The sequence below is a fragment of the Salmo salar genome, chromosome ssa07 (genome assembly GCF_905237065.1).
Source record: "Salmo salar chromosome ssa07, Ssal_v3.1, whole genome shotgun sequence".
Classification (NCBI taxonomy): Eukaryota; Metazoa; Chordata; class Actinopteri; order Salmoniformes; family Salmonidae; genus Salmo; species Salmo salar.
In genome coordinates, this window is record NC_059448.1 from 42,871,588 (window position 1) to 42,888,888 (window position 17,301).

General features: G+C 45.1%; 1 protein-coding gene across 7 annotated transcripts in view; it reads right to left on the minus strand.

The window, feature by feature from the left end:
- The window catches only part of LOC106609299 (filamin-C-like), an 86,627-nt gene that overhangs the window by 49,470 nt on the left and 19,856 nt on the right, over positions 1-17,301 (minus strand). For all 7 annotated transcript variants that reach the window (XM_014207962.2, XM_014207961.2, XM_014207960.2 and 4 more), the window contains exons 2-3: positions 9,819-10,067; positions 235-332 (exon numbers count right to left, since the gene is read on the minus strand). In XM_014207962.2, the coding sequence (XP_014063437.2) occupies positions 235-332; positions 9,819-10,067 (347 nt within the window). The remainder of the gene's footprint in view (positions 1-234; positions 333-9,818; positions 10,068-17,301) is intronic.

Genomic DNA, 17,301 nt, shown 5'->3' on the forward strand with positions numbered 1-17,301 from the left:
TTTATAAATACATCATAATACATATTACCAATCTTTAAGCCGTAAAGTGTTATCAAAGATTGCCCTGCTGTTTACCACTGAAGCCAGTTGCCTCAGAGTAACTGAGTCTAAACCAAGTATGTAGATATGAGTTTAACTAGATGAGTTGATCTAATACGAATGAGTTCAGGTTATGTGAACTAAACCAGGTGAGACCAGGAGTGAAGGTGAGTGTAGGTGGTGTGGTGATGTTACCTGGGGCACTCCGAGCCAGTCGTCAGCCTGCTGCATGGCCTCCCTGGCATTCTCCACAGGCTGGCTAGGATCCCACGTCTCCCAGTCAGGACACAGGCCTACAAGACAGGGAGGGAAGGAGAGGGGAGAGAGGGAGCATTTAGTCATGGGACAACAGTACACAGAGAATCAACATAGGTCCATCCACTACGATTCGCTATAACCATGACAACAACTGCCAAACCATGTTTACCCGCAATACTTTGCCTCTACAGTAGAGACAAGCAAGAGTGAGCTGGTCAATTCTTAGAGAGCGGTGAGTTACTTTTTTCCTGATGTCCGACTGTGGGTCACTTTGAACAAAGCTGACACACACACACACACACACACACACACACACACACACACACACACACACACACACACACACACACACACACACACACATGCAGTTTATAGGATTATCATCAGGGAGTGACGTGAGGATGAGACGACACACAAACACAGAGGAGTGTCATCACTACACAGTTCTCTATCCACCAACCTGGTCTCAGCATTTTGGATTATTCTGTACGTAAATCCGAGACACTAGATTTAGTATATATGTTACGTTTCATATGGTATGTATTAATTTGTGGATGTCCATCATCCATTTCGTATGATATGTTATGAATGACAATTCGTATGATATGTTACGATTTGCAAAACGTAAAATATATTACGAATTCTAATTTGTTGTGGTTAACATTAGCTAGGTGGCTAATGCTAACAATCTCTAGCTGGCTAACATTAGCAAGTTTAGGTGTTAGGTTTAAGGTTAGGGTTAAGGTTAGGGTTAAGGGAAGGGTTAGCTAAAAGGGTTAAGGTTAGGGTTAGGGGAAGGGTTAGTGAACATGCTAAGTAGTTGCAAAGTAGCAAAAAGAAGTAAGAAGCTGAAAAGTTGCTAAAATGCTGAAGTTGTCCGTGATGAGATTTGAACGCGCAACCTTTGTGTTGCTAGACATTCGCATTGTATGCCCACCCATCCATCAAGACAAAGCACCCTCCTTTATTTTTATGTAACCATACCAAACGTAACATACAGTATAATACTAATTTGAGTGTCCCGGATTTGCATGTACTATGTTATGTCTAGTCTCGTCTATAAGACCAGGCTGTACCCCCAGACTGTGGAACGGGAGAGCGGGCTCAGCTCTACTCAATGTGACAGAGTGGTTTGGTGTTTTATACTGTTGTTTCTCCCACCTCAGTAAATGGCAATACATTTTCCATAAGTCTCATTGGCTGTCTCTATTGCAGTTCCATCCAGAATGTTCTCAGCTCAGGGTGACTTCCTTGCGCAAACCCCACTACTGCCAGGAGCCGTATGGAAACAGAGGGGTGAGGCAAAATGATACTAAACAAATACATGGCAGAGAGTGAGTGTGTGAGGGGGCTCTAGGGGGAATTTGAAAAACGAACAGGAGAGGAACATAAACCCCTAAAGCATTCTCCCACACTGCTAAAGAGCTGTACCTGACCCTCATATTTGTTTGTGTTCCATAAACACACACACACACACACACCAGCATACACTCAATACACACGCACAAACAGTGACACTCAAGATGGGTCATTATGTTTAATGAGCCCTCTACAGCTGGCCAGTAGTATAAACTAGTACCTTTTTCAACCAACTCATACCTGTTTAATGTGCCTCTGTTAGGCTGAGGTGTGATTTACTGGCCCTGGTGGGTCTGTGACCAGGTAGTGTGAGGGTAGGCAAGGGCCATTCAGAGGGGGTGGATAGAGGGGTGTGTTGGGTAAAAATCTGATGAGTAACATTTCACTCTGAGGAGAGGGGATCAACCTCAGGATAGGATGCTGTGTTAATGTTGCTGTGGAATCGCGTGTGGGTGTGTGTGTGTGTGTGTGTGTGTGTGTGTGTGTGTGTGTGTGTGTGTGTGTGTGTGTGTGTGTGTGTGTGTGTGTGTGTGTGTGTGTGTGTGTGTGTGTGTGTGTGTGTGTCCAAACCCTCTCTGTTTGCTGTGTCTTAGTCCTGGTTTATTGTTGTATTCTAGTGTAAATACACTGAATCACAAGGCATGGACTCAAGCCACGAAAAAAACCTTTCCTTAATTTACTTCTACGGACAATACACTTTACTTTCACTGTTTTACTGTCCGCCCTTACTTCTAACAGAGAGGCCTCTGCCCCGTTCCTTTTGCTCCTTAACAACATACATGAGCACACACACACACACACACACAATAATGTGTTCGGCAGGAAATGCGGCGCGCTACATGTGTTTTCACTTATTGCGTTCCTCGCTGCTGTGTTCTGTACTCTGACACTCACCATGCTGTTACAACAGCCAGAAACCCACTGCCTCCCCACTGCAGCCTGCAGCACACCCATGTCCAGCGCCATGCGGGGAAGGGGTTTGGCTGAACCAGGGGAACTCGAGGTGTCAGGACCAACTAGCTACGCAGTAGAGGATAGCAGGTCTGAGAGCAGTTTGAGTGTCACCAAAAATAGTTATTATATTTGACATTTACATTTTAGTCATTTAGCAGACGCTCTTATCCAGAGTGACTTACATTTTTTGTTTTTTTGGTGCACTCATTTTAAGATAGCTAGGTAGGACAAGCACATATCACAATCGTAGTAAGTACATTTTTCCTCATTAAAGAAGTTATCAGCAAAGTCAATGCTAGTAGGAAAAGAAAAGTGCAATATTGTTTTTTATGCTCCACTGTATGTTTCACATTTCTTGCTTAATGGGTGAACGGTCCTGAATGTTACATTTTGTGCTGACAAGAGAAGAGGATTTTGGGCACCCTAAGTGAGATTTGGTTTTGCCAGGGATGGAGAAAAAAAATTGCATTTTCAAAGCTAATTCCCTGTTTGCCATGAATTATGAGTGGCTAACAAAATCAATTGGGGCCCCATGGAGGTCAGGGCCCCTGAGTACGGGCCTAGTTGCAGCTCATAGTCTGCATATAGGCAGAGGTGGCACTGCGAGAGAATGTGAGAGAATTGCACTTTGCCCTAACGCTATGTGTACTGTGAGTGTATAGCTTGTTCTGGATCTATCAGTATAAATGTTTCAGTGAGAGCAGAGAGAAACAGAGCCCTGTATGGTCAAAGCCTAGAATAAAACCTGTTACTTAGTCCTGCTCAGTGTCAGAGACAGAGCTCTGTGTAGCAGCAGTGTAAACACTGCTAATACAGACACCTAGACAATAAACACACACTCACCGTGGAAATCAAATATGTGCACACACACAAACACACACACACACGATTAGGCACGTACACCATAAATTCACATGTAAAGCACAAACGCACACGCACCCACACACCCGCTCTGTGACCCCGCTGCTCTGGGTAAGTGAATTAGACAGGTTCACTATGTGGGAGAATGGAGTCATTGTTTGTTTATTGTTTCCCCACCTGAGCCTCTCTCCAACACACTTCTCAACTTCCTGCCTGAGCAAACACACTTTGTCAGGCACACAAACACACATAAACACACACTCAGAAGCATGCAAACACATGAAAACAAATAAAGCACACACATTCACACATTGGCTCTCTCTCACATGCACGCGCACACTCACACACCTACAAAAGACAAACACCTATACACACATACAGACACTCAGTAAACAAAAAGACAGCGCACCTCAGTTCTTTGCTTCATTTCTCCGGAGTAACTAACTCTGTGAACCTATTAATGCCATTCCACTCATCTGGTCTCACACCATTTGTACAAACACAGGATTAGTGGCTCTGTTGAACAATATGTGTCTACTGACCCGAGGTCAGCCTGAGTTCACCTTGGAACCATGTCTTAGGAAGCCCTACTGCCTGCCAGGAGCCTAGTCCAAATTAATAGAGGCCTTCACCGAGAGAGCCAAGCCTAGAGTTATGAAACCTTCCCCAGAGGGATCACTCTATCTAGGGCAGTTGTCAGGCAAGTCCACCTGGCTAGGCCCTGACGACCCTGATCTATATTACCGGCTATGCACTATCTCTCTGTGGTTTGGGGATTCGAAATGTCTGTGTTTTTTGGTTACCCCCCTTACACTCCTCTTCATCATCGTCCTCCTCTCCCTTTCCCCCATTCTTCTCTCATCAGATAGTTTTATAATGACGAAACGGCTGGTTCTGATTTAAGAGTTAGGGTTGGTAGGGGCAGCAAACGGAAGACCCACGTCTCATTCTGGTTCAGCTAGGACTCCCCTTCTCTGACGTGGTGCAGTTCAGGAATATTGCTTATTGAATGCAGCTTGTATGCTTTTTGGCCTCATCCATTCATACTTAGCGCCCACATCCCCACCTTGAATAGGATCTCCTCATTGATGTCGTGCTCTATGGTAGCCCCTGCACCATAACCTCTACCCCCACCCCACAGAACATGCCATGCATACACTCACCAAAAAGAAACATTCTCATTGTCATCAAATCAACGTTTAATTGTCACGTGTGCCGAATACAACCGGTGTAAACCTTACAGTGAAATGCTTACTTACAGGCCCTAACCAACAGTGGGATTTTTACCGTTTTTTTACAATGACTTTGGCACTAATTTTGGAACCTTGATGATTTTTCAAAACTCTAGATACAAAACTCACAACCAATGATCAAAATGCTAATTTCTCAAAACTCTAACACTTGTTCCAATTGCTTGGATACAATACACATAAAGCTAAGATCATTTGTTCATTGAACTAAAATCACCTGTTCAAAATGACACAACTTAACATCAAAGTATTACCATTTCAAAATGCAATTCACACATTACATCTGAGATGACTGTCTATTCATTTCATTACAATGATCTAACTATCAATTGATACAACTGCTCAAAATGATGAGTAACTGTTACATTACTCTTAATGCATAGTTTTATGGAAACTGACAAACAATATTCCATGTTTAGATCATGAAAGCTTCAGGATAACGAGATCCATTGACACCATTACCGTGGAACATGAACCAATTGGACTACATTATCTAAGGATGTAATATTTCATCATCATTCTTTATCAGACACTGTTTCTATGGTCCCATGTACCACTTTTCCAGACCACTTTTCCAGACTTGACATTATTGTACTGGCCACTTTATTAGGCACACCTATCTAGTACTGGGTAGAACCCCCTTTTGCCTCCACAACAGCCTGAATTATTCACGGTGTTGTACATTAAGAGATGCCCTTCTGCACACCACTGTTTTAAACAGCTGTTATTTGAGCATTTGTGGCCTTTCTGATAGCTTGAATGAGTCTGGACATTCTCCTTTGACCTCTCTCATTAACAAGTTGTTTTTGTCCACAGAACTGCCGCTCACTGAATGTGTTTTGTTTATCGCACCATTCTCTGTAAACTCTAGAGACTGTAGTGCGTAAAAATCCCAGGAAGGCAGCTGTTTCTGAGATGCTGGAATCACCATTTGTTGCATCAACAATCATACCACGGTCAAAGTTGCTTAGATTACTCATCTTGTCCGTTCTAATGTTTGGTCGAACAACATCTAAAGCTCTCTACTCTATATACTCTATATGTTGAGTTGCAGGCAGCCACATGATTCGCTGTTCAAATGTAACCGTCCTTGATGGGCTAAATCAGCTCTGTAGAGCTGATGGCATGACCTATGTCATTGTGTGGGATAATGTCAGGTTCCACCATGCTCAAATGGTGCAAGCATGGTTTCAGGCCCATCCACAATTTACCACCTGCACTCCATTTAAGAGTGTGTTCCTAATCTCAGCTCGTTACCTGTATAAAAGACACCTGGGAGCCAGAAATCTTTCTGATTGAGAGGGGGTCAAATACTTATTTCCCTCATTAAAATGAAAATCAATTTATAACATTTTTGACATGCGTTTTTCTGGATTTTTTTGTTGATATTCTGTCTCTCACTGTTCAAATAAACCTACCATTAAAATTATAGGCTGATCATTTCTTTGTCAGTGGGCAAACGTACAAAATCAGTAGGGGATCAAATACTTTTTTCCCTCACTGTATGTACATGTAGGTATGGTTAATGCAGATAGTCCGGGTAGCCTATGTGCGGGGGCACCGGTTAGTCAGGCTTATTGAGGTAGTATGTACATGAATGTGTAGTTAAAGTGACTATGCATATATGATGAACAGAGAGTAGCAGCAGCGTAAAAGAGGGGTTGGGGGGGATGGGGGATGATGCAAATAGTCCTGGTAGCCATTTGATTACTTGTTCAAGAGTCTTATGGCTTGGGGGTAAAAACTGTTGAGAGGCCTTTTGGTCCTAGACTTGGCGCTCCGGTACCGCTTGTCATGCGGTAGAAGAGAGAACATTCTATGACAGGGGTGGCTGGGGTCTTTGACAATTTCTAGGGCCTTCCTCTGACACCGCCTGGTGTAGGTAGAGGTCCCGGATGGCAGGCAGCTTAGCCCAAGAGATATACAGGGCCGTACACACTACCCTCTGTAGTGCCTTGCGGTCAGAGGCCGAGCAGTTGCCTTACCAGGCAGTGATGAAACAAGTCAGGATGCTCTCGATGTTGCAGCTGTAGAACCATTTGAGGATCTGAGGACCCATGCCAAAACTTTTTAGTTTCTTGAGGGGGAATAGGCTTTGTCGTGCCCTCTTCACTACTGTCTTGGTGTTTTTGGACCATTCTAGTTTGTTGGTGATGTGGACTCCAAGGAACTTGAAGCTCTCAACCTGCTCCACTACAGCCCCATCGGTGAGGATGGGGGCGTGCTTGGTCCTCCTTTTCCTGTAGTCCACAATCATCTCCTTTGTCTTGATCACGTTGAAGGAGAGGTTGTTATTCAGGCACCACCCGGCCAGCTCCCTGACCTCCTCACTATAGGCTGTCTCGTCGTCGTCGGTGATCAGGCCTACCACTGTTGTGTCATCGGCAAACTTAATGATGGTGTTGGAGTTGTGCCTGGCCACACAGTCGTGGGTGAACAGGGAGTACAGGAGGGGACTGAGCATGCACCCAAGGGGCTCCAGTGTTGAGGATCAGTGTGGCGGACGTGTTGCTACCTACCCTCACCACCTGGGGGCGGCCCGTCAGGAAGTCCAGGATCCAGTTGCAGAGGGAGGTGTTTAGTTCCAGGGTCCTTAGCTTAGTGAGGAGCTTTGAGGGCACTATGGTGTTGAACGCTGAGCTGTAGCCAATGAATAGCATTCTCTCGTAGGTGTTCCTTTTGTCCAGGTGGGAAAGGGCAGTGTGGAGTGCAATAGAGATTACATCATCTGTGGATCTGTTTGGGCGGTATGCAAATTGGAGTGGGTCTTGGGTTTCTGGGATGATGGTGTTAATGTGAGCCATTACCAGACTTTCAAAGCACTTCATGGCTACGGACGTGAGTGCTACAGGTCTGTAGTCATTTAGGCAGGTTGCCTTAGTGTTCTTGGGCACAGGGACTATGGTGGTCTGCCTGAAACGTGATGGTATTACAGACTCAGTCAGGGACATGTTGAAAATGTCAGTGAAGACACCAGCCAGTTGGTCAGCACATGCCCGGAGCACACGTCCTGGTAATCCGTCTGGCCCTGCGGCCTTGTGAATGTTGACCTGTTTAAAGGTCTTACTCACGTCGGCTATGGACAGCGTGATCACTCAGTCGTCCGGAACAGCTGATGCTCTCATGCATGCTTCAGTGCTGCTTGCCTCGAGCATAAAAGGGATTTAGCTCGTCTGGTAGGCTTGTGTCACTGGGCAGCTCGCAGCTGTGCTTCCCTTTGTAGTCTGTAATAGTTTGCAAGCCCAGCCACATAAGATGAGCGTTGGAGCCGGTGAAGTACGATTTAATCTTAGCCCTGTACTGGCGCTTTGCCTGTTCCATGGTTGGTCGGAGGGCATAGCAGGATTTCTTATAAGCTTCTGGGTTAGAGTCCCGCACCTTGAAAGCGGCAGCTCTACCCTTTAGCTCAGTGCGAATGTTGCCTGTAATCCATGGCTTCTGGTTGGGGTATGTATGTACAGTCACTGTGGGGACGACGTCCTCGATGCACTTATAAATAAAGCCAGTGACTGATGTGGTGTACTCCTCAATTCCATCAGAAGAATCCCGAAACATGTTCCAGTCTGTGCTAGCAAAACAATCATGTAGTTTAGCATCTTCTTTATCTGACCACTTTTTTATACACCGAGTCACTGGTGCTTCCTGCTTTAATTATAGCTTGTAAGCAGGAATCAGGAGGATGGAATTGTGGTCAGATTTACCAAATGGAGGGTGAGGGAGAGCATTGTATGCGTCTCTGTGTGGAGTACAGGTGATCTAGAATTTTTTTCCCTCTGGTTGCGCATTTAACATGTTGATAGAAATTAGGTAAAACTGATTTAAGTTTCCCTGCATTAAAATCCCTGGCAACTAGGAGCGCCGCCTCTGGGTGAGAGGTTTCCTGTTTGCTTATTTCCTTCATACAGCTGACTGAGTGCCGTCTTACTGCCAGCATCCGTCTGTGGTGGTAAATAAACAGTCACGAAAAGTGTGGATGAAAACTCTCTTGGCAAATAGTGTGGTCTGCAGCTTATCATGAGATACTCTACTTCAGGAGAGCAAAATCTAGAGACTTCCTTAGATTTCGTGCACCAGCTGTTGTTTACAAATATGTACAGACCGCCCCCCCCTTGCTGTTCTATCAAGCCGGTGCAGCGTTTATCCCACTAGCTGAATATCCATGTCATCATTCAGCCACGATTCTGTTTCTGATGTCCCGTTGATAGGATATTTGTGATCATACCTCGTCTAATTTATTGTCCAATCATTGCACTTTGGCGAGTAATATTGACATAACGGCAGCTTCCCACTCGCCTTCTGCGGATCCTTACAAGGCACCCCGCCCTGTGTCCTCTATACCTGCGTCTCTTTCTCCTGCCAATGACAGGGATGTTGGCCATGTCGGGTGTCTGAAGTACATCCTGTGCGTCCTGCTTTTTGAAGAAAAAATCATTGGCTAATCCAAGGTGAGTGATCGCTGTCCTGATATCCAGAAGCTCTTTTTGCCATAAGATACGGTGGCAGAAACATTATGTACAAAATAAGTTACAAATAGCACGAAAAAAACACATAATAGCACAATTGGTTAGGCGCCCGTAAAACTGCTGCCATTTCTTCCGGCACCATTTTAACATTTAACCAGTTAGTCAGCCCTGAACGTACATAACCCTTACCCCTGACCTGGTCTCATTTGGCTTGGTGTTTCAACAAGACTGTTTCAAAAACACTGGAGTTTCTCTGGAACTTCTCTGTGACACATACTTGGAATTATGGCTGAGGTTAGTGTTTAGTGTACTGTTTCAGTGAATAGTATGGATGATTAATCAACCCTCAAACAACTCTCAAATGAGTTACAACCTGGAAGACTATTGTCAACAAATGAAACGTATGATGCACAGATCTTGGATCAGCTCTTACAAAACTCTTACAGTTCTTACAGATTGACAATTTGCACTCAAACTGCTCCTCAAAGCCTTACCTTGGGCACAGTTGTCAATCAGTGCTCCCAGGGCCTTGCCATCCATCCAGTCAAATGAACTAACACTAAACTGTTTCTGAGTCAGCTCCAAGCCAGCAGAGTCTAACAGAATGAGTCACAGATCCTGCATCAGCGCTTACCTGGGGCACAGTTGTCAACCAGGGCTCCCAGGGCCTTGCCGTCCCTCCAGTCACGGTGAAAGTTGTTGATGGGCAGCTGGGGCACCTTGTTCTGGATCCATCCCAGCAGCCTCTGCTTAGGGGTCAGCTTCTTGGCGTCCTCATCGTCCTCGTCCTCCCACATGGGCATTGAGATGGAGTAGTGCAGGATCAGAGTCCAGATCAGACCCAGGATAAGCTTCAGGTTCCCATCCACGATGGCCTTACTGTCTGTAAAGGGGGAGAGAGGGGAGGGTTAAGGTCAGGTCATTTACTAAGGTACTGATACACTAAGTAATACACCATAGTAATACACTAAGGTATTGTGCAAAAAGCAATACTTCCATGAAAGCAATACTGGCCTCTATAAATTGTCTCCCCAGGTAACTTGAGTTGAACCTTTTACTGCAGTGGGCTAAATTAGGGTCACACAGAGTGTTTCCTGGTAGTCTTAAACAAATCTACCATAAAACAAAACTATACACCTCACACACATTGTTGGGGGTTAAAAAAGAAGACACCTGTACCATGTATGCTATAGAGTTCAAATGTATTCAATTTTGAGTTTGCATCCCAATATTACACTTTATTTACATCACAGACCACTAAAAAATATCAAATACGCTTTATATAGAAACACCGGATTTTCAGCGACGTATTAAAATACCCATGAGGCCACTAGGTCATTTGATTGGAGGAAAGGGCTATGCCCTCTGCCATATACGGTTACAACTTAACTCACAAACTGGGGAGCAGATTAGGTCTCTACCACACACACACCTGCCATCTGATTGGTCTGTTCTAAAGAGAAACAGTGTGTTGTAGAATCGTAATAACAGAGTATGCCCTCGGCCTTCAGCTGCCTGGCACAACAACATCAACATCTGTGTTTACTCTGCTCTTATGTGACCCTGGCAGCCCCGGCCTTATCGCCACGGTGATCACCAAGGGGGAGATGAGGCAATGGTATCACTCTAGGACTCCTCAGTCATCGTCTTCATAATACTGATGTTCACTCTTCTCTTCCAGCAGCTATCCATTTGTCTTGTCTGGTTGGATGATCCCTCAAACACACATCCAATTTTGAGGTGCATATTGAAGATATTGGAAGAAATGTCCACATTTACTTTTTGTCAGCCAACAATATGAGTAGGCCTTACGAACAGCAAAAGCACTAGCCTATGTCAATCTACTATCCCCCATAGTAAAAAGGTCCACCTATTCATTTGGAATAAATATTCCAAACATACTGTATTCTGGGAAAATCGTGGGACGCAATTAGATCCCAAATGAATACAACCTCTAGAATAATAACTTTTACGCAATGTGGCTGACGCAACAGATCAAAATGTTGATAAACTATTAGGTTATTTCTTCACATTATAAGCGCAGCAATGCGCACATGGTAGTAGGTGTAGCTATGTACGCTGAAAGTCGGGAAGCAAGTTCAGGGAGTGAATTCGTTTAATAAATAAATGAACAAAACAAGAAACACGAACAGCGCACCGACATGAAACAGCAACAGAAACAATGACGACTGGGGAAGAAACCAAAGGGAGGGACATGTAAAGGGGAGGTAATCAAGGAGGTGATGGAGTCCAGGTGAGTGTCATTATGCGCATAACGCTCGTGACAGGAGTGCGCCGTAACGAGAGCCTGTTGACCGAGAGGCCAGAGAGGGAGCACGAGTGTTCCATTAGCGGAAAACACCATTAACAAAAGTGGCCACAAAAGCAATTATACATGTAAGGCTTTTATTATGAAGATGCATTTTTATGGTGAAAATTATCTTCCCCAAACTTGAAAATGCTTATGTATGCCAGTTAGGCTCTACACCCCTTGTAAAGCGGATTAATGTGCTTAATGTTAAGTTATTTGCCACTTTAGTTGTGATACAAACCTTATTAAAACATAGGCCTACGGGCTAGGCTACACAAGGTGCGCGACTATGATTAGAAAAAGTTGCAAAAAAAAGAAATTGTTTCTTATGCTGGGCATCATTCACAAGTGATAATATACAATTCACATGTGATAGGCTAATATTGTCACCCATCAGACTATCCTTGATTTAATCTTGTCTTTACATATACTAAATAATATGTGTGTGAAATTTGTTTTGATTTAGAATGGACCATTATCATGCACCTGTATCGAAACAGGGGCAGTGGAAAAAATAAGTCTTCTATGTACTTCAATAGCGAATGGAGGACACTTTTCCACGTGGTTTATTTTCATGCCAGCCTGGTGGGCTATACTCCTGTTGTAAATATATGCAATGTGCTTAATATTAGGAAAGCTGAGAAATAAATATAGTAGGCCTAGCCTATAGAAAGCTGATCCTCCTATTTTTAGTAGAGGCCTGGGCTTATGGTATATGAGCTCATGGGCTCTCATGAAGTGTTTGATTCTTCTTTTGAATACATTTGCATTGATGTCAGAGTGATTAGAAGAACAATACAGTGCTGAGTACCAGGCAGTTAGCAAGTTTGGTAGGCTACTAATGACCATCAGCAGCATCAGAGCAAGCCTGATTACCGTGACTAAATGGTCACGTGGAATTTGACTGCCTTCATGACTCGTGACCACCGGTGTGACGGTAATACGGTCCAGCCTTATCTATGAGTTGGTCGTTGGTCCAGTCAAATAAGTACAGGGGGTGATGTGTGTGTGTGTGGAACTGGAACTGTATCATACAGATCAAACATATGGAAGTCAAATGTTTGTCTCCGTTCCATGTATTCCATTCCAGCCTGTCCTCCTAGAGCTCCTCCCACCAGCCTCCTCTGGTGTGGGGAAAGGAGTTTACAGTAGTTGGGGGAGTTTGAGGTTAGTGGAAGTGGTAGGCTAGGGGAGAGTGATATTGAGAGCTAGGACAGATGTAGAAAGATTGATATCTTTGGCTGATGGTCTCCATTTTGGCTCAGTGAGGGGGCAGTTTCAGGTTTCATTCAGCTTGCAAGGTGCTGAGAGCAGATCAGCTCTAACGAACCCTGCAGAGCGGTACTACTGCACCAGCAACACACCAGAAAGAGAGGACCCCTCAGGTATACTGTGCCCGTTTAAAAAAAGGCAGGACTTTACATTCACACTCTCCCACTCTGACACTTCTCCTTCAGCACTCCTGAGAGAGTACTAAATACGCACACACACACATTCACACACACAAATCACACATGCGATAAGAGAGAGCGATTCAATTCCTTCAGTGGTTTGGTCCAGGTCCAACATTTAAAAGCCTGATATTTCCGTCACTGGAGTGTGTAGGATCTGAGTCTATGGTGAGAGCATCCTGGCTTGAACAGGGACATTCCTATAGGACTGCATCAGAATGGTCAGTGCGTGTGTTCATGTGTGTCCTACTGTATTGGGAGGGGACATTACCCAGACTCCCTGGCTCAGTAGTCTCGCCTGTCAACAAGGCTGTCAACACTTGCAATGTTGACAATTTACAATGTTTTTTTTTTTACATTGCTGGACAGTTAACGACCCTTAACATAGGACCGCTACACCTCCACTACTTTGAATTGATCTTGGAAAACTGCCTCGTCTAATCTTACTCGACAAAACTAAATGTTTCCTCGTAACTTGAAGTTGAACTCCGCAAACAAACAGCTTGCAAACATCCGACGGGGTTGATGACATGGTCCTGGAATCCAGCAGGATCAAACGCAACATGCAGGGAAGAACAAACAGCGGGAAAGAACAACAAACACGTGACTTAAAGGCTTGAGGAAAAAGGAAAGGCCATTAGGAGGGAGAAAGAGGGGGACAGAATTCCAAACTGGAGCTGGGACGGGGAAGAGAACATTTCCAGAGGGGTCAGACAGAGGTTGAGGTTGGGGGGTATTGACGGGAACAATGAATTTGGCCCTGTCGACAAGTGTGTGTGTGCGTGTGTCTGTGTGTGTGTGTGAGGCGTCTGTGTCTCTGGAGCCAAGGCATTAGTGTGTGATTGAATGCCTCCCTCTCTCAGTCTCACGGCGCCTGGCCTGGCCCTTTACAATATCTACTCTCTGTACAGGAGATAAGCGGTGTATCTCCCACACCCATTCAAATCCTCCTGTGCCATTCACCAACCACACTGCCACATGGAGTCAAGAGAGATAATAGAGCAGAGGTTGAGAATCGAGGGCATCCAATAGCTCACACTGACCCACTTCAGTTCCTCCACTGGAGCAGTAAAGCTCAAAAGTACTAAGTTGCTAAAATGATTTGCTGTCTCTCTCTCTCTCTGGATCACACAATTCTCTCTCCATCCTCCCTTTCCCCCTGTCTTCATTTTCCTCTTTATCTTTCTGGCACATTCTGTTACTCCCCTAACACGCCTCACTTTTTCACTCTGTCCCCCTTTGCCTCCCTCTGTTTGTCTCTCCCTCTCTCATTCTTTCCTCTCCCTTCCTCTCTCTCCCTATTTCTCTGTCTCTCTCTCTCTCTCTCTCGCTCTCTCTCCCTCTCTCCCCCTCTTTCTCCCTCTCTCATTCTTTCCTCTCCCTTCCTCTCTCTCCCTATTTCTCCGTCTCTCTCTCTCTCCCTCTCTCTCTCGCTCTCTCTCCCTCTCTCCCCCTCTTTCTCCCTCTCTCATTCTTTCCTCTCCCTTCCTCTCTCTCCCTATTTCTCCGTCTCTCTCTCTCCCTCTCTCTCGCTCTCTCTCCCTCTCTCCCCCTCTTTCTCCCTCTCTCATTCTTTCCTCTCCCTTCCTCTCTCTCCCTATTTCTCCGTCTCTCTCTCTCGCTCTCTCTCCCTCTCTCCCCCTCTCTCTCCCTCTCTCCCCCTCTTTCGCCCTCTCTCTCCCTCTCTCTCCCTGTTGTAAGTCGCTGCTCGGAGACACAAAGCCCTGATGTCAGAACTTCACTCATAACACATTATCTCCAGTTGGACTGGGGGGGGGACAATGTGGCCTTTCAATGTGGCCTTTCTGCCCAGAACCCATTGTTTCGCCTCCATCTCGGAGCAAAGTGACCTTTAAGGCTCTGATTGGCTCCGGAGGCGGGACTCACTGTTTGTTTGGTTACCCCGGGCAACGCCAAACTGTAACCCACTCAAACTGACACTGACTGTAGCACTCTAATGGGTGTACAGCCTTCGCAGGAGAGGTTGTGTTAAAACAAGCCCCTTGTTGTTACTGTGAAGGTGTCTGGCTCTAGTCCAGGTCTCATTCTTTCCGCTCCTCTCCTGGGCTCTCTCTCTCTCTCTCTCTCCAGAAACAGAATGGACAGACGTGAAGGGTCAGCAGTGAGTAGGGGGGACAGAGCTGGCGTTTGGACAGCAGCCCTTCAGAACCCAGCTCTCTGACTGGCAGATTGCTAACAGATCCCCACTGCTCCACTCTTTACTTCAGTCTATTATGGCTCTGTAGTTGCTATGAAACACACTTGCACACATACATGCTGACATATAACCATGCTCACTGCACACTCACAATGCTCCACCAAATCACTGTGTATTTATTCCTTGTGTCAATAATTCTATTTTTTATTACATTCTGCATTGTAAGTAAGCATTTCACTGTTAGTCTACACCTGTTGTTTACGAAGCATGTGACAAATAACATTGGATTTGATGCGATCTCAAGGGTAATGAAGACATGGGTCTGTGTGTTCTGCGTGTTCTGATCTGTCAGCTCTGTCTCTAACAAATAGAAAACTAACACAAAGAGACTAATGCAGCTCAGACACCTGGCCTGTATGAGCCAGAACAGAACAACAGAAGGCCCAGTGAAAACACCTATTTTCAACCATTTTACTCACTGGGGGACAATGTAATATCAGCTAGAAGGTACATTGAGGTATGGGCTAGATCAGAAGGAGCCTCAAGCACTCTTCCTATGACAAGTAATAAGACAGTTGATTCCGAGGACTTCCGGAATCCAGTTCAAAGAACAGGGGAACAGAATCCTCCCATATCAGCTAGATCAGTGCAGAACAGAAGAAAAGACAGTACAGGTTGAGTGTGTGTTTGTACGCAATGGTCATAGTTTCCAAATGTTCAGACATAGACACAATGCATAGACATCCAGACTTATGGTGTGTGTGTGTGTGTGTGTGTGTGTGTGTGTGTGTGTGTGTGTGTGTGTGTGCGTGCGTGCGTGCGTGCGTGCGTGCGTGCGTGCGTATGGGGGGGGCCTGCGCGCGTGTGTGTGTGTGTAGTAGCCTAGTAATGTGTAAGGGTTGAGTAAGGAGACAAAGTTTAGTGGAGTAGGAATGATGGCACCACAGAGTGGGGGGGATTTCATGAGGAAACACTACAGAACAGCTCCTGTTTCCTGTTGATGGGTTCACTTTCTCCTGGGGAAGCATTTGACCGACGCACAGCCTCACACTATCTGCTTCAGACACGTCCTGTGTGCACAGTGCTGTGCTATCTAATCACTCTGCAGTGTTTTTTCCTGCAGATAACGTTCAAGTGTGTGTGTGTGTGTGTGTACCCCTGTCCTGATGTCCCAGTGATAAAGTGAGTGGATAGAGTGAGTGGATAGAGTGAGTGGATAGAGTGAGTGGATAGAGTGAGTGGATAGAGTGAATGGATAAAGTGAGTGGATAGAGTGAGTGGATAGAGTGAGTGGATAGAGTGAGTGGATAGAGTGAGTGGATAGAGTGAGTGGATAGAGTGAATAGATAGAGTGAGTGGATAGAGTGAGTGGATAGAGTGAGTGGATAGAGTGAGTGGATAGAGTGAGTTGATAGAGTGAGTGGATAGAGTGAGTGGATAGAGTGAGTGGATAGAGTGAGTGGATAGAGTGAGTAGATAGAGTGAGTAGATAGAGTGAGTGGATAGAGTGAGTAGATAGAGTGAGTGGATAGAGTGAGTAATGAGAGTGAGTAGATAGAGTGAGTGGATAGAGTGAGTGGATAGAGTGAGTAATTAGAGTGAGTAGATAGAATGAGTGGATAGAGTGAGTGGATAGAGTGAGTAATTAGAGTGAGTAGATAGAGTGAGTGGATAGAGTGAGTAATGAGAGTGAGTAGATAGAGTGAGTGGATAGAGTGAGTGGATAGAGTGAGTGGATAGAGTGAATGGATAGAGTGAGTGGATAGAGTGAGTGGATAGAGTGAGTGGATAGAGTGAGTGGATAGAGTGAGTAGATAGAGTGAGTGGATAGAGTGAGTGGATAGAGTGAGTGGATAGAGTGAGTGGATAGAGTGAGTGGATAGAGTGAGTAATTAGATTGAGTAGATAGAGTGAGTGGATAGAGTGAATGGATAGAGTGAGTAGATAGAGTGAGTAGATAGAGTGAGTGGATAGAATGAGTGGATAGAGTGAGTGGATAGAGTGAGTAATTAGAGTGAGTAGATAGAGTGAGTGGATAGAGTGAGTAATGAGAGTGAGTAGATAGAGTGAGTGGATAGAGTGAGTGGATAGAGTGAGTGGATAGAGTGAATGGATAGAGTGAGTGGATAGAGTGAGTGGATAGAGTGAGTGGATAGAGTGAGTGGATAGAGTGAGTAGATAGAGTGAGTGGATAGAG